This window comes from Alligator mississippiensis, chromosome 4, assembly GCF_030867095.1.
Source record: "Alligator mississippiensis isolate rAllMis1 chromosome 4, rAllMis1, whole genome shotgun sequence".
In the NCBI taxonomy this organism is placed as follows: Eukaryota; Metazoa; Chordata; order Crocodylia; family Alligatoridae; genus Alligator; species Alligator mississippiensis.
The window spans coordinates 228,898,771-228,919,689 of record NC_081827.1 but is presented as its reverse complement, the minus strand read 5'-3'; the positions used below and the strand labels follow the sequence as shown (position 1 = coordinate 228,919,689).

The 20,919-nt window shown below is 39.0% G+C and overlaps 1 protein-coding gene across 1 annotated transcript in view; it reads left to right on the top strand.

Moving 5' to 3' along the window:
* Window positions 1–20,919, top strand: part of EPC2 (enhancer of polycomb homolog 2) — an 82,631-nt gene that overhangs the window by 8,592 nt on the left and 53,120 nt on the right. The window contains exon 2 of the mRNA XM_006278706.4: window positions 17,929–18,088. Coding sequence (XP_006278768.1) covers window positions 17,929–18,088 — 160 coding nt within the window. The remainder of the gene's footprint in view (window positions 1–17,928; window positions 18,089–20,919) is intronic.

Below are 20,919 nucleotides of genomic sequence, written 5' to 3'. Positions count from 1 at the left end.
TTATGCAGCTACAAGTACTGTTAAGTATACTGTTGCTTATGTAATTTATGTATTTGCACTGACCAAATGCCCAAATGCTTGACCATTCAAATAAAATGTAACATAAATTATATCTAGCTAAAGGAGATCTAGCAAAAAGAGAAAGAGATAAACAGATGATGATTGCTAGTAGTGAAAGAGTTTTAGTCATCATAATTCCCTGTTTAAAAAAAAGGGGGGGGAGGGGAGGAACCCCAGAACACTTTAAAAGTCAGCTGGTGTCAGAATGACGTGCTCAGAAAGGAGTCTAAGAGCTGAAGGAATAGACAACTATCTTTCCTAATTGATACAAGTTATAGCTCTCTAATGACAGAACTGGGTTACCCTGTGTCTTAAGGGATTTTTCTTTTAGCTTGAATAAGTACACTGAAACTGTTATCTAATCCATCTCTCTCTTACTGTAGGATTTTCCTTAATAGTGTATTTGCTAGTGTTTTATCTTGTTGCTATAAAATTGCAAGCATTCAGACTTATAACTTCCTTGTGATATGTTATTCTCTATTGTGCTTGGTGCAGTTGTTGAAAGGTTTTTGTGCCTCCCTCCATGCTGATTAGTACATTGTTGTATCCCTTGTACCCCTTATTCTCAAGGTGAGTACTGTGGCAATCCTGGGGTGCTGTGAGATCCTTTTAAGGGTGCCACACATTATTGGCATGGTTAGGGATAAACCCAGAGATTTTAATTAGTGTCAGAAACATTTTGACCTTGTATGGTCTCTCTCAGTTCTTTGCACTGGAAGATATTACACTTATTTTTCTGTAATCAGAAAAAAACATGTGAAAGCTAAGAGCTGGCACATTCCAGGGGGTGCCTTGAGTCTAAAAAAGTTGAGAACTACTGCTTTGTACTATCCCAAAGAACTGTTTCATACGGTCTGGTATTACTGTGTTACTCCCCTGATCTGGTATTGCTGTGTTACTTACTTCTGCCCCTGGCAGTTTTTGACAATGTTGTACATACTACTTTTACGATTTTCTTTTCCCTTTAATTTACTTTCTCCAGTTTCATAGAAGTTTTGCCGTTAGAGCAGCTGGAGGGAATTCTTTCTGATCGTATGGGTCCTAGAATTCAACAGGCTATTCCAGGTGTGGCTGTACCAATGCCAGAAGGGAAAGGAATCTTAGTTTCTGATTTGCAGTGACTCTAGATGATGAATTGACTATCAAATCATATTGTAGGTTCATAACAGATTTGGCATCTGCATTTTTTGTTGTTCTCAGAATTTTTACTAAAGATACTTTTTCTCTTCGATTTGGTATGTGTATTGTGCATAGTTATTTCCCAAGGACAGATCCTGAGATGCTCTTACTCTGTCATAGCTCCATCAGGGTCCAGAGGAGGGCCACTCATATGGTTAAGGGCCTGCACGTAAGATCCTACGAGGAGAGATTGAGGGACCTGAATCTCTTCAGTGTCAGCAAAAGAAGGCTGAGAGGGGGTTATGTAGCCATCTGTAAAGTTCATTGGGGAGGGGGCAGCAAGGAATAGGGGACACTCTGTTTACCAGGACATCTCTTGGAGTTACTAGGAACAATGGCCATAACCTGACAGAGAGCAGATTTAGATTAGACATTAGGAAAAAATTATTTAAGGTGAGGGTTGCCAAAATCTGGAATGTGCTTCCAAGGGAGGTGGTGCTCTCCCCTACCTTGGAGGTCTTGAAGAGGATACTAGACAAGCACCTGGCTGGGGTCATCTTACCCCAGGACTCTTTCCTACCCGGGGCAGGGGGTCAGACTTGATTGACTAAGGTCCCTTCTGACTCTTAATTTTTTTTTTTTTTTTAAATCAAGTCGGTAATATGATGTAACTTTTTAACAGCTGAATATCTAACAATTTATTTTGATTTTAATTTTATAGAATTTGAGTTGATCCTTTCTTTTCTTTAAGTAAATAAAGGCTGCCTTGAGGTTTTTTCTGATTAATTTTTAATTGTGAATGTTTAGCTATATTTATTTCCAGATTAGTATAGTTGTTTGTTTATATACTACCATCCCCAAAAGAAGTATAAAATAGTTATACAGAGGCATAAATATTAGACACATATATACATATATGTATTATACAAATAATACAAAGTTATAGAATCATAAATAATAAAATTAACCAGGAGTACAAATATGAATATTTTAGTGCACAAATACAGTATCAGCCATCTTCAGTGGTAACTCAGCCAGATCACTTTTGCCCAGAACACAAATGCCTTCCAAGTTTTTGTCTTTATATAGGTGAAATTCTGTTACCTCTTGTATGGATAAAAGGCAATTTTCCTGCTGCATACGTGGCCTTTTTGGCACTTATGCACAAGTTGTAACTTCTATTAAAATCTATTACTGATGCAGAATAGATCTCCTGGCTTGGCAGATATATACATACACTGCATGTGCATAAGTAGAGGCATAAGTCACAAAATTGTAGCCTAACAGAATGATTAACTGTGGGCCTTAGGGGAATGTGGAGGAAGAGGAGGACCCTCCTATCTTTTAGCTGCAATAGCTCAGTGGTAAGGGTGCTAACCAAAGAAGTGGGAGACCTGGGTTCCAAGTCCCTCTTGCCCAACTCTTTTGAACTTCCCAGTACAGTGTTGGAACCACTGTTCCACAGGGTAGGTATTACCTGGATCCTTCCCCTACCCCACTCCCTTTTTTTGCAACTGGCCCCATGTGCAGCCAAGAGAGGGAGATATGTGGAGCCAGAAAAGAGAGAGCAAGCTGCTCTACACATGTTATGTGTGATGGCTGCTGCTCTGGAAGTGAGAAGCCTTTGGATTCTAGCCTGGACCCTTGTTCCCAGTAGACTGTAACTTCCCAGCTGCTCTCCTTCTATTTTATCCAGTGACTATTAAATGCAAGGGGCAGTGGCCCAGCTTCAGGAGGGGGGGGAATGGATTGAATAGTGCTGAACCTTTAGCTTGGTGGTTAACAGATCACTGTGCTGGAAAGCTGGAAACCCCAACTCAAACCTCTGTGTAAGGAGGGCTGAGAATCTGGGTTGCGCGCTTCCTGGGTAAATGCCCTAATCACTCATGATGCCCCTTATTTCCTTGTGTTTTTTATTTGTTTTGGTTAGAGATAGGGTTATTATGTATGTAGCCATATACTTGCTCAGCTAATATGTAGCTAGCCAAACATACACAGTAGCTGCCTGGACATTTGTGTGTCCACATAGGTAATAGAATTGTGAACCTGTGCCCAAATACCCATGGCTGGGTTTGTGCCATTTAGATGTATACAGAGGGAATTGTTAATCTTTTAAAATTGGCTTTTTAATTTTTGTTTAAAATTAGGCTCCTAAGTTGCATTTACTTCAGTTGGATTTGCTGGGTGCTTTACATTTTGGAAAATAGGGTTGCTTATTTAGATGCCTAACTGTTAAACATAAAGGCTTGACTTCTGTGCTAAGTACAGAGAGTCAAAAAGCCCAGGACTGAATAGATTCAATCTTTGCTGCACAGATCAAACTGATAAGCAAGTGAACAGACCTTCACTTTTGATTCTGGAAATGCACCCACCTGCCTGCAGTGGCCCAGGCAAGAAGCCAGGGGGTGCTAGAGCCTGCCTTCTTGCTTAGCTTGAGCAGACAGCTTGGGCCAAGGCTAGCCCACCCACTCTGCAAGTAGGAGAGGTTTTCAGAGAAGGTGCAAAGCATCATGGGATGCTGAGGGACTGTGAGTTAACTTAAATCTGGAGGTGACCTGGAACAGAAGTTCAAGACTGATATTACATCCATCCAGGTTTATCTAAAACAGTTTTGCCCTATTGAAAGTGGTTTATGTGCACTGAACTTTTGCTGTGTTTATAGATCTGTACTATTTTCTGATTGCTTATACCACTTTATGTGCGATTTCTGTCCTTAGCCCTGGTGCAAAACAAAGTTGATCAAGGTGGATATTTTCTACCAGTTTGAGAAGGCTCTTGTGTTTCTATGAGTACATAAACTATATTCCATTTCAATTCAAATTGTATTATTAGATATCTCTTATTTAACTTTGAGAAATAACTATATGCATAGTATTCAGCAGTTAATTTTAGCTTAGTTATTGAGAGGGCATGTGGCATATGTGACGTTTTCTCAACTGTAGCACTTTTTAGTTGTCCTGTAGAATATGAGAATTGACATTTCAGATTTGATTGGTATTTCATGTAGTAATATTTGTTATAGTATATAGAATTTAAAAGCATCTTGGTCTCAATTTTGTTTGGATTGAATTTTTCTCTTTAGAAACACATTTTCTTAATGCTTGTGTATTGGCATTTTCCATTTTCCAGATGTTGTACACAAATAGAGTTGAATCATTTAATTGGGCTTCAGGAAAACCTTAGCTTGTATATTCTTTTTCTCCATATAAGTAAAGCCAATGGGGATTTTTAGATGAAGACACATTCTTTAGCCCTCCTCTCTTGTGACAACTTGCTATATATTCACATGATTATCTGTTTTGAAGTCAGTGGAACTACTTACCTGATTGAGGGCTTGTAAAATAAAGACCTTGTTTTGCTACCTACAAAAATAATTGCTGTTTACATAGCATTTCTTTGCAGTGCTTTGCTTTGCTTTGCTTGTGTTTAAACCAGGGTATAAGCAAATATTAGATGTTTTAACAATTAACCTCTGCCCCTTCCCCCCCCCCCCACCAATCTCAAGTAACCAAAGATATGTCGGTGAGGAGAAATGCATAGTTATTACATAAACAAGGGAACATGATAAAATATCTTCTTCCCTGTGTTAATTATATCAACTTGTATTACTTATAAATTAGGGGGGGAGTTTAATCTCTCCCCACTTATTTGAGTTTAACCTTTCATTTTTGAAGCTGACTGAATTAAAAAAAAAAAGCAGCTTGTTTTCTTGTTTGCATGATGACTTCCTGGTTTTGAGTAGTAAGAAGGTTCAGTACTTGGGTGTTTACTACATGAGACATTAATTTTGTTAATATTAGTATTTGTGCCTAGGTTTGTTCATTGTTACTGTCACATGCCACAGTCACAATCATCTGGACGCAACCTTGAAGTGTTTGTTAAAGGAAGGATGAAAGTACTTTAGAAGTCTGTCCTTCTATGGTATTGTTACTCAGAACCACCCCTCACACAGCTGCTTTCTCTTGAGTTTCCTTCTGACTAGGTACACTGGCTGTAGTCATTGAAGAAAATTTTCAGGAAAATAAAAATAAATTGCTCAGGTGTATTATCTTGTAAGGATCTTTTATTTATTGGTGGGAGGAAATCCTGGTTGCAGAGTAGCATTGAGGCTATTTCAGTGGGAGTACTTGTTTTCAGCGTGGTAGGTGAAGTAAATCTATTGAATGGGTCTAGGCAAACATTTTGTGCTCTCTGACTATCTGTTGATTTGTTTTAATGAAGGTATAACAATTTAATTTGAGTCTCCTAGATTTATTTATCTTTATTGCTTCATATTGTACTTAAAGATGCTGAAAATTGTACATTTAAGTTTGAATAATTTTAGTTTATTTTGTAATGATAGTTTTTGCTGGCAATGAGTTACACACATACAGTTGTTGTCTGTGCTCCATTTTAAACCATCTCTGAACAGGGGATCATAACTTTCAGACAAAAGAACATTTTTTAGAATCTTTTCATGTTTTCAGGTTTTGCCTGAGAATGGAATTCCTAATAACTATATTTTAATTTTGAGATGAAGTTCATTTCAGTGCATTTTTAATCTGGCAGGATAGAAACTTAAGACATTCCACATAAATAGTTTGTTTGTTTTTTAAAGTAGTCTTTCATAACTAAGTTTAAATCTCAGGTAAAATGGATGGAACTTTTTAAAGCAGTGGATAATAATTTGTGTAGATATTGGAGATGGCTAATGTGATAAAATGATATGTCTTGTTCTGTCAAATAGGACTTCAGGAATCAAAGTTCTTTACCATCTGTCTTTAAATTACGAAGGCAAAGAAAATTTCACTGTGGGCGGGGGGGGCGGGTTTAATGCCAATTTTATAATTTGGCCTGTAGACAAAATTTGGTTCTTTTTAAAATTTTGAACTTTGATTTCTAGAAAGAAAGCTTGTTAACCTTTGTATATTGTAAAAATACGTCATTCAAAACAGAAGTCTAATCTTTCTAGCCAAGATAATGAAGCTATGGGGTCACAATTTGGAGTTTCCACTATCAAAAGTACTAGGTAGTGTGTCAAGTGATCATTATGAAGCTAAATCATTTTCTCTTGTAGTTGAAATCATCTCATAACCCTTTATTATGAGCTTTTGGATTATGCTAAACAATTATTCCTCTTCATTATCTAAACCACTATCACAAGTGAACAGTTACTTACTAGTTGCATTCAGTTTGATATGAATTACCATAGTATTTTATCTGTCAGTCCTCTTTTTGCAGTGTTTTACAATGAAAGTTAATCATTGTATCCAGGAAAATATACATCTTTTCTTCAGTCCCTGGTCTAAATTCTAGGCATGATATGGCTGATATTTCTTGTCCAGCAATCTTGTAGTTTGGAATATAGTATGGTACATGAACTAGACTACTGTAGCACCAAAAGTTTTCCGAAGTCCTTACATCATTATTGTGCTCTTTGCCAGCTCCTGTGGTGAATAGCTTAATTGTTGCATGCTTTGCTACTGCAGTGACTGGAGACACCTGATGGGATTCAACATCTGATAATGACCTGGCTCTCCTCTCACTCTCCATTCTGCCTTTATAAATCTTTGTCTTTTGCCATCTGGCCCAACACTTTAGTGAAGTGCAGGGGAGGAAAAATTATTTGGCATGTACCCAGCGCAGATGAAACCTTTACTGTGTTTTAGTTTAGTTTTAGTTTAGTAGACAGACCTTAATCCTAGAGGTTCCAGAGAGGGTCTTTACCGTTTCCTTGTGCACAACCCCCCGCACCTTCCCCCTCTCCCCCTTTACCCATCCTGGATCAGGTGTGCTTATGATTGGATGCCCCCTGTGCTGGACTGATCGCTTTGGGGTAAACTCATTTAAATAAAAGCAATTAAAATTGCCAAGTGGAAAGTTTCAGTTTACATTTAATAAACTTTTCCATTTTGTACATCAGTTACTTTCCAAGGAAAAGTGGATTCTTATTGGTTGATATAACCCAGTAGTTCTCAACCTTTTTACATCACGGCACTCCGTGGAAAATGTCAGCTGTTAGCTTTCACTCTATTTTTTTTACTACAGAATAATAATGGAGCAGTTCTGCTGCTGTAGAGAGGTCTGAAGGACCACACTGGGTCAGAATGTTTCTGACACTTGGATTCCTATGGGAAATCTCAGGATTCTTTTATGAATCACGTTTGTGCACCTAACAATGCTAACTTTGGGTGATAACTCTGTGTTACCCATGAAAGGATCTCAGGTTACCCCAGGGTACTGTGGTACCCTGGTTGAGAATCACTGCTGAGTTACAGCTAAGTACAACCTTAACACTAGATCTTTTTTCTGTCTATGAATGTTCATTATATTAAGTAGTTATATAGTTTAATATTTTCAGATTTGATGCCTTCGAGATAATTATGCTCCTGTAGAGCAGTCATTAGTAGGCCTTTTCTGAAGGCCTTCTGAAATGGAATAATCTCAATAGTAGGGGGGTTGTCAAAAGTGAAGTTTATTCTTTGTGTCTTGTCTGGTACTTTCAGCCACCTAGATAAGCTGTAGTTATGATGGCACTCCAGAAAAATATTGGTCATGTTTCACACGCTCTTTCATTGTATTAATCCCTCTAAATAAATGTGTAGCTTTAATATAAGAAGAAGCTCTAAAATGAGAGCAGTTGGATTTTTTTTTTTTTTTGAGCTAGTTCTGTTTTTGAGGCAGATAGTTTCTAAATTCTCTAGTCCAAGAGAGATTCCTAGAACTGTTTCCTTTTGTGTGTCTTTATTTCTCTACTCAAAAGCTTTTTGAGTATATGGGCATCTGGTTTATCTTGTCTCTTAAGTGGTATTAAAGCCTTCTTTATGTTCTCTGTCAGAGTTCCAAGGGAGGCCAAGACTTTTGGGGTGGAGAATTGTTTGAGTCTGTGCCACAGCTTACTAGGATTCTGATTAAAATTCTATATATCTCTGGGTAGGGAGAGTAACCACATCTAATCTATGAAAGAAGAGAAGAGATTTCTAGGCCAGGGATGAAGAGGTGAGAATGATGCAACTGTAAAAGGAAGTATGTTCCTTTTAGAAATGATAAAGTTTCTGCATGGGTGACTGGTGCCTCCTGAGTCTGGCGGGGGGCACCCAGAGAAGCCGGTAGTGGCATTGGCGGTGGGAACGGGGCTGGTGAGCACCCACAGGCACCACCAGTGGCATTGGCGGTGGGGACGGGGCTGGCGAGCATCTTCAGACACCGCTGGCCATGTCAACAGCGGGGATGGCCCTGTCGGGGGCCCTTCTACCAGTCACCTGCGGGTTTCTGTATGACTCATTGTGGCAGCACAAAACATGTTTGCTAAAAGAAACTGTTTCCTTTAGGGCAGGGGTAGGCAAAGTACGGCTGCCAGCCGGATCTGGCCTGCCAGGCCATTCTATCCGGCCCACGGGGACCCTAAAAAATTTAGAAAATTATATTTATCTACCCCTGGTTCCTAAGACCCAGGGGAAGCCCTGGCAGGCTCCTGCAACAGAGGCAGGGGAGGAACGTGGAGATTGTCCCAGTCCTTGGGGCCAGGCAAGCTCCTGCTGAGCCCCATGGTCCAGCCATGCAGTCAGGAGCCAGTGGGTGGGCGGGAAGGCAGGGGTAGGGTGGAGTGGAAGCAAGTGGGAGTATGGGGCCTATGCCGGTGTCCCGGGCCCAGAGCAGGGCAGTAGGAGCGTGGGGCACAGGCTGGCAGGGCTCTGTGGATCTAGGCTGGGCTGCACCACCAGGGAGAGGTGGGAGCTGGCCCTGCTCCACAGAGCTGCTGCTGGCATTAGTGGTGTTTCTGTTTAATCACAGAAAAATGTGGATTTTGGGTTATTTTTTTAAAACCAAAAATTGGGAATTTTGTTTAAATTGGAGAAAACCAGGATCCCTGCTATTCAGGGCATTTATAGGATGGACGGATTAACCAAAGGAGAAAAATTAGAGGTGGCATTGTTTTTATTTGAAAATCAGAATTATGGTTGTATAGCTGTCTATTCCGTGATTACAAGATGGACTCATGTCTTTGAAATTTATGAGTAAACAGGTTGGTTTATCTCAATTATTTATGTATTTATTAGGTTTATAGCCTTTCTTATCTGAAAGGCTCATAGCAGTTTACAACAAATAAACAAACCATCAGCCCATGGACAAAATGCCATGCTCAGTGCTATAGTAATGAGTTCATTTCTTTTAAACATAAAAATCCTAATGATTCTTTCTAAATTGCTGCAATATGCAATATTGGTGAATGCTGTTTTAAATGTATTTGACTCTTAAGGTGTATGTTTGTAGGGTAACAGGAGTAACACAAGCCATTTACTGTGTTAAACCTCAAAACTTTTTTAATTTTCCAGTAACCAGAAGTGATTTTGATTTTTGTCAAAACACTGAGTTGATAGTTCTTAGCCTCAACTAAATGCATCTAAGATAAATCTTCCATTTACATTTTAACAGGGTTTTAAGCAAAGAATGTTTCCTTTCCTGAATCCTACCCTTGCCTGAATTTTCCATTTTCTTTTTTGTTTTTCTTTTTCAGCAAAGATCAAATTAAACTTTTTTGTGTGTTGCACCCTAGCAATCAGTGCCATCTAACTTTGTTTAAATCAGTGGTTTTCAACCATTTTGAACTCAAGGCACCCCTGGCTGGACTCCAGGTCCATAACTCTTGTGAGCTGAGTGGCACCCAACTTCAAAAACAAATTTAGATAGTATGGTACTTACCTCTTTGCAGAGGAGCTGGGAAATGAGGGTGGGGACTTTAGCTTGCTTTATCTGTTGAATTCCTCCTACCTCACTTATCTTCTCACACCTCTTTGCACCCTTCAAAGGATCTAGCAGCACATCAGGTATCTCTGGGCCCTGGTTGAGAATCACTGGTTTAAATTGTAGTTTGTTTTGTATATGTTGTGTTGTCTTAATGTGTATCAGGTATATTTTGTATATTATGCATGCATGATAGTAAGTGTCGGCAGTGACTATTACAATGTTTCAGGAGTCAGGGACACCACAGCCAGCTGCAGTTGTCAAGTGGAAAATAATTATTTATGGAAGAAAGAAAGATAAATGCTAGCATTGGACAGGGTAGCCAACAAACTTTATTCCCAGTTAGGAAGACTGGGAAGAGAGAGCCAAATCAAAGCCCCTTTTTCCAGGACTAACTTTGGGTTTTATGACAAAAAGCATCACACCAGTCTTGTGTAGAAGTGTTCCCTGGAACTTTCTCTGCGTTGGCTGTGGTTGAGATTTTCAGGGGTGACAGGGAAATTTGCTATAGAGCTCACTAACATTGCATGTCTGTTGTTTGTCATCCCTTCCAGTTGGGGTTGAAAATCTTTTCAATAGCTACAGTATTAGACATTGGGCACTCAGTGTTAATGGGTTTTCTCCTTCCCTTTCCTTTCATTTTGTTTTGGATTGCAGGTGGGGCAGAGAGAGATTTAGCTTTTGGGAGCATGTGGAAGGGTTTTCATTTGATTTGGATGAATTTGTTCAGGAATTCCCTTTTTTTATTTACTCTCAGACTTCCTTAAAATGTGGAGAAGTACTGTGTACATGTAACTGTCTGTCTTGATGACAACTAAGTTACAGATAAGATTTTGTTACCTGCTGACTATTTTCTGTGACTTAGCAATAATAATGAAAATATCACCCCTTAGTTAAAATTTTGCAGAAACGATTTGTTACTAATCCAAATTCTATTGTTGGGAGCTCACTTGCAAAAATACTAATTTTGAAATTCTGTCTTTCAGAAGTATCAAAATAATTTGTTAAGTGTTTACAGATAAGTTCTACCTCATAGAGCTGATCTGAAAATTAGAAAAATTTTGTATGGTGTGTTTAGAAGCACTTTGAAGCTTGTAGTAATAAAAATGTATTTTTACAACAGAAAAAGGTGAAGTGTGTGATGGACCAACTTTTGTTTAAAATATTTTTTTCCAGTGTTGAACTATTCCATCTTCGACCAAACTGACTCTCAGAAGTTTAACTAACAAATAAATAATTTGGCTTGACCTGCAATTCCCAGGCCAGCTGTATCCCATTATGGTACCACTAATTGCAGTTTCATAGTTAGCATGGACATCAGTCTTGAACTAGAAGGGAGAGTGAACTGTTGTCTTATGTAGGAAAAATAATACGTGACCTCTCTCAAAATTAATCTGTAAGAATGTTGAGAGAAACCATGTGGGGGAGAGATGGGCCAGAGCATCTGGGTACAGGAAGAAATCAACTGATCTCTGGCTGATCTAAAACAGATGGAATATAATGGTGAATCTGACCCGGAATGTTAATTACTATATATTTTCATATTGTCAGAAATCATCAGGTAACATTCTCTTGGGTTTCTTCTTTACTGTTAACATTTTTATGAATAAAAAACTTCCCCAAGAAAAACCTTAGATGTAAGTTATGTAAGATAGAACCTAAGTTATATACTACCTTTTTAAAAAAAAAAAAAAAAAGACATAATTTGCCAGGGAATAAGATGCACATAGGGCAGAACGTTTAAAAAAAAAAAAAAAAAAAAAAAAGTTCAAAGCTTATGGCCAACCGTGATGCAAAATAAAGTTCTCCTGGAAACCTAAAATGTCCAGGAAATGCAGCATCCCAGGAGAGAGTCTGGGTGAGGCAGCAGGAACTTCCTGGTGTGCCAGTACAGCACCAAGACTAGGCCTCACATAAGGGGTAGGCAGTTATTTTGGCTGCAGGGCCACTTTAGGAATTTTAGTGAGCTGCTGTAGGCTGGAGGCCTCATTTTGCCCATACCTGCCCTAGACCCTTGCAAAGGCAGTAGCAAGATTGTTAATTCTTTAATGTAAATAGTTCTTTATATAAGGTCCCGTAACTAATCAAGTCTTTCCACGCTACAACCTTCTCAAGAAATTGTAAACTGCATACAGTAGCTAATTCCCTTGCACAGCTCAGTTGTTGCTTCAGGTATAAGCTACAATGCTCAGCCAGTTGCTACTGCAAATTTCTCAGAGGCTGTAAGATGATTAGCAGTGGACTCTGCCACTGCTGCTTGGTGGCTAGAAAGAAGTGGCAGCCATTAAAGCAGTGTCTCCATGCTTCTATTCCAATGAATTAAAAATAGTTTCCCTGCTTAAGATATGTATTCTAGTTTCAGAAGGCTGATTTTTATTTGTTTGTTTTTGTTTTTGTATTTTTGGTTTTTTGGGTGGGAGGGGAGTGCATATGGTATGCAAGTGAATATACTATCAGTGATTCAGTGGTTTAAAAAAAGGGGGGGGCATTATGTCCTTACCTAAAAGCAGAGTTTTTATACACTTAGAAAATGTGAAGTTCAGGTTAAAAGAAATACAAACAAGTTCAATCAGATTAAACGTGTTCGTATTTCTTCTGAATTTATATGGAACTGTAATTTTTTTGACATCTAAAGTTTTTATTTTGGCGAAATAATGTGTATACACACACACACCCTTAAATCACTGGTATTTATTCAGTCTTAATTCCAGTTTAATCTATTTATTATCTGGAAACTACTTATGGAAAACCATATGCATATTTAACCTGTATTTACTTTTTGATATAAAGTAGATCTTAATCATCTTTTGTCTGTCAAGATTTATATTAAATTAGACCACCTGTCTAATTCCATGGTCATTTAAAAATGGTATTTATATTTTATTCTTAGGACAAGAAAGTATATGAAGAAGAAAAATCTGTCTTAAGTTGCACATGCAGTTCTCTTAAGGCAGTAGTGCTCACTCCAACCTTTTGGCCCCTGTGTGCCAGATGACTGGGGTGGAGCCAGTCTGTAGGCCAGATCACGCCCTAAGTGCAAGGTTTGGGCCCTGGGGCCCAGAATCGCCCCCTCCCTGCCCTGAGCACTGGGAGCAGACCCTTGGGCCTGGCACTGCCCCCTCCTCCTGGGATTGGTTCCTGGGGGGTTCCTGCCCCCCTTTTTGCCACCACACAGAGATTGGTCCCTGGGGGCTGTGCATTGCCTGCTCCCACCCCAGCAATTTGGGATTGAGTCTTGAGGGTCTGGTGCTGCCCCTCCCCATGGGATTGGGCCCTGGGGGCATGGCACCATCCCCTCCTATCCCAGCTTGCCAGGATTAAGTCCTGGGGGCCTGGCACTGCCCCCATCCAGCCCTGTACACTGGGGTTAGGTGCCCGATTCAGTATGCAGGGCCTTGATGCTCCACTACTGTCAAATTTCTAGGCTATGGGGAAACCTGTGGGCTAGCTGACAAGGCTTTGGGCCAGATCAGGCCCGCGAACCAGGGGTTTGAGCACATCTCTAAGGAGTTCTGCTCTGAAGGGAGAAGGCAGCACTTACTGCTAGAAGATATATCTGTAAGTAGAAACAAGGACAAGGACCTTTGATTCTGTGGATGCCCACAGGCAATCTGTGAGTAAATGTCAGAAACAGTCCCAGATGGTCATGCAAACTGGGGATAAAGTTCTAATCATCCATTAAGATATCTACCCTGTTCTTTCTCTGGGGCTAGAAACTTTCATCCCATCAAATGGTGCTAACGTCAAGCTTTGTGGGAATATGGGGTTGTATTTTTGAAGGTAATAGTATGTGGACTAGTCGGTAGGCTGACTGTATATTGCTTGTCTTGGGGTGCTTGTCTTTATCAGTTGAATGCAGATACTTGCTCTAATTGACTGGCTTGTCTAGAAGAGCTTGGTGCCTGTGTGCGCGTGCATGGTCTCTCTCCCCTTTCTCTACAAATTGTATCCTACTATCATGATAGATTTTCTTGCAGGAGACTGCTGTTGTATTGGTGGTAGGCAAACTTCTTGCTGCAGTGGGCTGGAATAACCTGGCTAAGGTCGGAGGAAAGCCAGCACTAGGACTGGGTAGCAGTATTCACTCCCTGGGTGTTGACACTTCAACTGCAACAGCTGTGGCAGATAGGGGTTGAGTGGCTGCAACATTAACATCTTAGCTGCTGGCCCTGACATAACAGGTGTGATGAGAACCCTCATGGGATGGGTCATCCAGCCTGCTAGAAACCCACAGTTCAGATCCACTGTTCAGTGCAGCATAAGCAAAACTCCTTCCACTGAAGCCCCCCTGTGGTACAGTGTTAGCAAAACCTACCAGCTCCATAGCCTGGATCCTGTGGTTCTGTGGCTGAATCTGGACTATGACTGTGGTTGTCAACTCCTGATTTTATATTGTCAGTAGCAGCAGACAAGGAGAGCTTCCCCTTGCAATCTAAGAGAGGTACATGAAAAGATAAAAAAAGAAAAATGCTGTAACTATTAAGTAAATGATTTTTGGAGGCACCCTTCATTTCTCCAGTTGAAGTTGTGCTAGTTAATAGTAAGCCTGTCGAATATCTGGCCCATGGAGGTGGGAGATCCAGCTTGCGGGGGGGTTCATCGTGACTGCCAGCAATATTAACCTGCTACTGCTATACCCTGACCCCGGAACTGCCTGAAGCAAGTGTCAGCATGGCCAGCACCCAGGGGGTGAACAGCACCACCATGAAATGTAGTGTTTTCTCAATTGCTGCCAGTGGCGAAAAGCAGCAGCAGTGTTCACCCCCTGGGTGCTGGCCATGCTGACACTTGCTTCAGCATCTGTGGCAGATAAGGGCTGAGTGGCAGCAACGTTAACATCTTGGCTGCTGGTATACTGACACAGCAGCATTGGCAGCTGTGGTGAGAAGCCCTATAGGCAGGATTCAGGGGTGGATCATTTAGCTTGCTTGGAGCCCACAATCTGGATCCAGCCCACCAAATTATTTGGAAGTGTGTGTGCATGTTTGTTTGTATAATCAAATGCTCAAGTAGCAGTTAGTATTTGTCACTTGCTAGTTGTCATTTGGACATTCAGTTTTTATTAGCATTTAAATGGGGCTGTCCAACTGGTATCCTCCAAGGGGTTAACATGTGGTCCCAGGTGCTCCTCTTCCCATCCTGGGATCTCCAGGCTCCCACTCCTTCCTCCAGCTTCTGCTTCCTGCTGCTGTCCTGCCCTTGGGGGCAGGGCAAGGTATCCAAGCCTACAGCACAGGGGCACTCATGCAGTGGATGCATGAGGGAGAAGTTGGACAGCTTTGGCATTAAGGGAATATGTCAGCTTGCATTCCCATTTTGTTTTATGTTTTTGTATAGCACCACTAAAAAGTGGAGGGAATTTTAGACATTGGAGTGGAGAATGTCTGCTCACTTCTTTTAGTTAATTTGACAGCACTATTTTCAGTTTTACTCTTTCCTCTTCATACAGATTCAGATGTTTGGGCATTTTGTTGAGCAAGAGGGGAGATGAATACTTTAAAAAAATAAGATACCCATATTGTGTAACCAAAAAAATGGCAGAGATGTAGGTAATATACATCACTGAATAGTCTTAAAACTATTTTAAATGCATTTTAAAGAGCTGATTATGTTTGAAGTTTACTGTCTTTTTAATTAGATTTTTACGCTCTTGCAGGAACTGAAATTTAACATACACTTTTTTTTGTTTTCTGTATTAAAGCTCTTTAAAGTGCTTCAAATTGAAAAATATTGATACAGTTTTTCTTGTATAAAATTGTTGGCTAATCTGTCAAGAATTTTTCAGAAATTCATAATACCCTCTGATTCTAAAGGTTTTTTTTTAAACTTGATATATCTTAATTTTCATTATGGGATATGCCATAAAGTTCTAAGAACAGGGAAATAATCGCATCCATTTTGTAGTATTGCATATACTTTTTGAGAGAATTTGAATTTTTCATTGCATTATTTAATAACATGTAGAACATTGTGTAGGGTGAAAGAGGCATCTGAAATTTCAATTACTGTATCTCCCCTTTCAAACAGTTTACATTTCTGTATCCCTTCTTCATTCAGTGCAGTTATTCTTTAGATCTATATGAATCGAGTTTCCTTATCTTATTAGAAAATATCTCTAAAAGTGGTTCAGTTTATGACATGTCACTTTCAAGGTGTCTTCAGGATTTGCCTTCAGTAATTTTCATAGCCCTTTTTCTGTTCTATCATTCTTCTAAAAGACGAATGGTTGAATGTCTTACATCTTCATCTTGCACAGATTAAGCAAATATTCGTTTCCTTGGAATATAAGTACTAGAGGAAAAAGGTGAAAGGGAATATATGTAAATATATTGGAATACAGTCTCTCAAATAAACTTGCTAATTATAGTTATTAGTATGGCCTCAAAGTATCAAATGTAAGTTTAGTAAGTTAAATGAAAGACAGGAAAACTGGGGGCTTGGGAATGCAACTAGAAATCCTGTTACTGTTTTTACTCATCCCCCCCTCCTCTCTTCCCTTCCCCCCCCCCCCCCCAAAAAAAACCAAAAACCTGGGAAAAATTGCATACTAGTGCTGCTTCACCACTGCTGAAGGAATAACACCCCTTTCCCCTCCCCCTCCACTGGGCTGCATCCAGTGGCTTTGTAGGCCACATTAACTGACCCCTGCTTTGAAAGATATGATGTACATTCAAAGGGATCTGGATAAATTGTGGAACTTAACTATAAACGAAAAATTGAAATTTAACAAAGATCAATACAAAGTGTTACACATAAGGAAGAAAACTTCTAAAGCAGCAGTTAGAAAGGGATGTTGTTATAGTGCAACTAGCTAATAACGTGATATGAAAGAATTGACTTTCAGGTAGGTTCTATAAGTAGTCTAGTAACAGCTTTTGTCAGCAGCTGCAAAAATTGGGTATGTGGAATAAGCTGCGCTCCTCCTCAGGCAGTGTCTTCAGGCCCTTGCTTTTGGGGTTTATTGCTTGCCTATTTTGTATTGCTAGAAGGTCAGATCTGGTTAATAGGTGTCATAGGAGTTCATGTCTTGTTAACATGATTGCACAAGCAACAGCTGTGAATCCAAGTAAGCTGCAAATACATTTGTTTTCTAGCAGCTTTCTTTATTGCACGGATGGTAATACAAACATTTTATAAAACCCAGCTCTGATTTACAATCCCAATTCTCCTATGCTACTTCACATGTTTAGCCAGATTTGCACCAAATTTACTAACAACATGCAGAATTTAAAAGATTTTGAAAGTATATGCAACATCCAACAAATTGACCATATAGTTTTGTGGTTTGGATATGACTGATCCTGCCTCCAGCAGAGGATTGGACTAGATGACCTCTGAAGGTCCCTTCTAGCCCTTCTCTATGATTTTATAATTTTGTCTCTAGTATGGTAAGATTCCAAAGTAAAACAGAGCACAATTATGTTGCATATTTAAGGAATCAAAGTTTTGTAAATGTTTTCTCTTCTATGAAGGAAAGTATGTCTCTTGCTCTCAACTAACCTAGGTTACCGAAGAAATGGATGTAGGTAACTAACATCTTTCTAAAGGCTTAAAAAAATTCATTAAATGAAAACTTAAAATCAGGAGTTCTATAATTAACCTAAATTAATTAGGTTAATTATAGATCTTGAACCAAACAGTACGGAATGAATATGTATTTGTTTGTGTTTCTGATCTTTATGAAGGTAATGCCTTTCTTTTAAGATTTTGTTGCATGGTGCTTTTAAGTATCTGTTGAGCTTAGAACCTGTTTAGCTTAGAACATTTAACCCTTTTATTAAAAATGGAAGCTCTTTGCTATGTTTATATAATATTTTAGGATATGGTTTTTTTTTCTCAGTCTACAGTTTCTCCCCTCTTATCCCTTTAAAAGAGGCTTAAGATTTTGTTTACACCCACTTCTTGCCCCCCCAAAAAACTTACCCAGCATTTCATTTTACCCAATGATAGCAGTGGGAAAATAGACTGATCTTATATTCTTATTTATGATGCATATATTTCAAATGTTATTTTTTTCTCTTCTAGGAACACCATTTGCAACGAGCTATATCAGCACAGCAAGTTTTTAGGGAAAAGAAAGAGAGCATGGTTATTCCAGTTCCTGAAGCAGAGAGCAATGTTAATTATTATAATCGTCTGTACAAAGGAGAGTTTAAACAACCAAAGCAGTTCATTCACATTCAGCGTAAGTTCATGGACATGTTCTTCTATTTCCCTTAAGTTAATTTGAGGAAGCTTTTAACAACTGCAGAGGCCAAGTTACTATAATATTAAAGGGCGATGGGGGGAGAACCCAGAAAATGTGAGGGTTAATGTATATAAATTTCAGTTTCTCATTTGAAATACTAAGCAGAAATTGAGGAATGGGATACAGGGAGGAATATCCCAAAGGGCTAGTTTTGTGGAGTCCATGGATATGTTAAGAATCATGTTATAACAACTAGTAGGTTTTCCCTTTTAGCTACTTATTATTTGTTATGTTGATCAAACCATTGGAGAATTAATTGCATTTCTTAACTTAAACCCCAAACCCTGTAGCTAATAATTGTCTAGGTCAGTATTTTTTTTTTTTTTATTTTTTTTTTGTGATTCATTATTGACCCTATAGTCTCCGAATACCCTTTTCCTCTGTGTACAGCCCAACTGGTTATTAAAAAAACCCCAAAAAACCCCCAAAAACCCAGTATAACAGAAGAATACCTATAATAGTCTCAGGTGAACTGATTTTGAAAACTTTTTATGTTGAGACTACTAGAAGTAAAGAGTAGGTCCTTCATTGTAGGGTGTATGGAAGTCCTAGTCAGTAGAAGTACTCTGGGTTACAGGCAGTTTAATGAATCTTTTGTAGGTTTTGCTAAAATACAGAGGGGTTCATTTCATGCTGCACAGAATTTTCAACTTTGTGAGTAAAATAGCTCCGATTTGGATGGGATTGGCTACCTGTGTAGTAATAGGTCTGTGTTGGGAGAAAACAAGTATAAAGTTTTATTTTTGTTTCATTTTTTAATAGCTTTGTTTACGGAGGTGTTTAGGCATGCATCCTGTAGCTTAGGCCCCGATCTGATTATTATGGGCTGTTTAGGCATAAACCATCTTTATTCTGTATTTATATAATATTTATAGCTGTAAGGATCCTAGTCTATAACTCGGGTTCTTTTTAGCTGTTACCACAGTAAACTTGTGGTAAGGCCTTGGGTTTCCTTATTGCTGGAATATTTGTCAGTGCCTGCATGGGATGGTTAAGCACCAGCACTTACATGGGCTTGGGCCACTGCTTGATCTGACACATGTAGTTGGGCTAGTGCGTGGGATCACTCTGCAGCCAGATCCAGTACACAGGTCTAAGCTAGCACATGGGGTCATTTATCTAGGGCTAAAAAGTTGAAAGAGAAATCTTCTTATCACTGACCTCCATTTATCACCACAACATGCACATTTTTCATAATCTTTGGGAAAGATTGTTGATAAAGTTATTTTGAAGCAATTTGAGCAGCACTGAAGTCCTCTGATCCTGACTTCTTTGTTAGGCTTGGTTACACTACACTGAAACTTCCTCTTGTCCCAGAAACAGATAATCTATTGATTCTCCGTGTTCTTTCCTTGTAGGTGTTTCAACAGCCTTGATATGTTTACAAGGTACTTCTAAGCAATCTGTAGACTTGGGCAGAGATAGAAGTGTTTTGTCTCTGTGTTGTTTTCACAGGGAGAATTCAGATAATTTTTTTTGAGTTGTAATCCATGTGGGTGATAGCTATTTCTATGTTTTTCCATTGCATTCTGAATAATATAGACTTTTTAAAGTTAGTGGTTGTATGAAAGTAAGTTGGTCTGGGTTCTCTAAGAATAAAACAGAAATGATGCTGGTGCAAAGAAGTGACCAGAGGAAATAGTGGATTTGAATATTTCTCATTTTAATAGAAGGGCTATTATACCTGTTACTTTGTGCAGGGAAGGAAGGCAGTGGTTTCTGACTGTGTCTGAACAAGGAAAGTATTGACGAGACAAACTACTAAGTAGTAAATATTGCTATGTGGATATACTAGCATATTCTAAAAAGATGGTCTTTATCTCTGAGAGACTGTTACTGTTGTATAAAAGCATTTTTGCAAGAACAGATTAAAAGGCAAGGATTTTTTTATACAGAAGGGTATCAGTAATTAGTCGATAAGGTTTATAGGTAGATGTCATCCACCATCTATTAGCATATTTCACAAATAAAAGTAACTTCCATTTTTTTTCAGATTCTCTAAGAAAAAATTCAATATAATGATATGGTAATATTTTTTGCTCCAGCAGCCCCAATTTATTTTTTATGTTAAGTTTTTGTTTTTTGTTTTGTTTTTTACAACTGAAGTAAATTCTCCCTTAACCTACAAAATATTTAATTAATAACAAGTATTCTTAAAGTATTCCACCTACCCATGCCCCCCTTGGAAAATCTAGGCCATGTAATTTGCAGCAAAAGATGAGCAGGAAGATGCTCTGGCTACTTCTGTTCCAGAAAATAAGCACTCTGAGGCTGTGCGCTTAACATAATTGGGCCACTTTGAGCAAAGAGTATGGCATTCTAGCTCAGAGCATTTATATGATTACTATCCTGTTAGGACGTAGTATTAACTGGATTATTCAAAGCTGTGAATCCAGGAGATCCTAGAAGCACACCATCTGACGTGCTATCATGAGGGTGAAGGCATACTATTTAGGGTTGTTAAGATGGGGTAGAGAGGTGGTGATAAAAGAAGAGTAGTAAATGGGGAAAGGAGAAGCTCAGTAGGCACCAGATGTGGAAGTAAAAGGTTTGCTTGCACACAAAAGCTGTGTTAGTGTAACTTAAATCATCCATTTAAGTTTACTTAGTATAAGATTGGGTGTGGCCACAATTTTTTTTTTTTTTTAAACAAGTCAGTTTATAATGACAAAACCCAAACTAAGTTCAATTGAAATAATACGCTTAGAGTCCAGACCAGAGACTCTCAACCAGGGTTCTGGGGCAAATCTTATTTGAACATTTGAAAT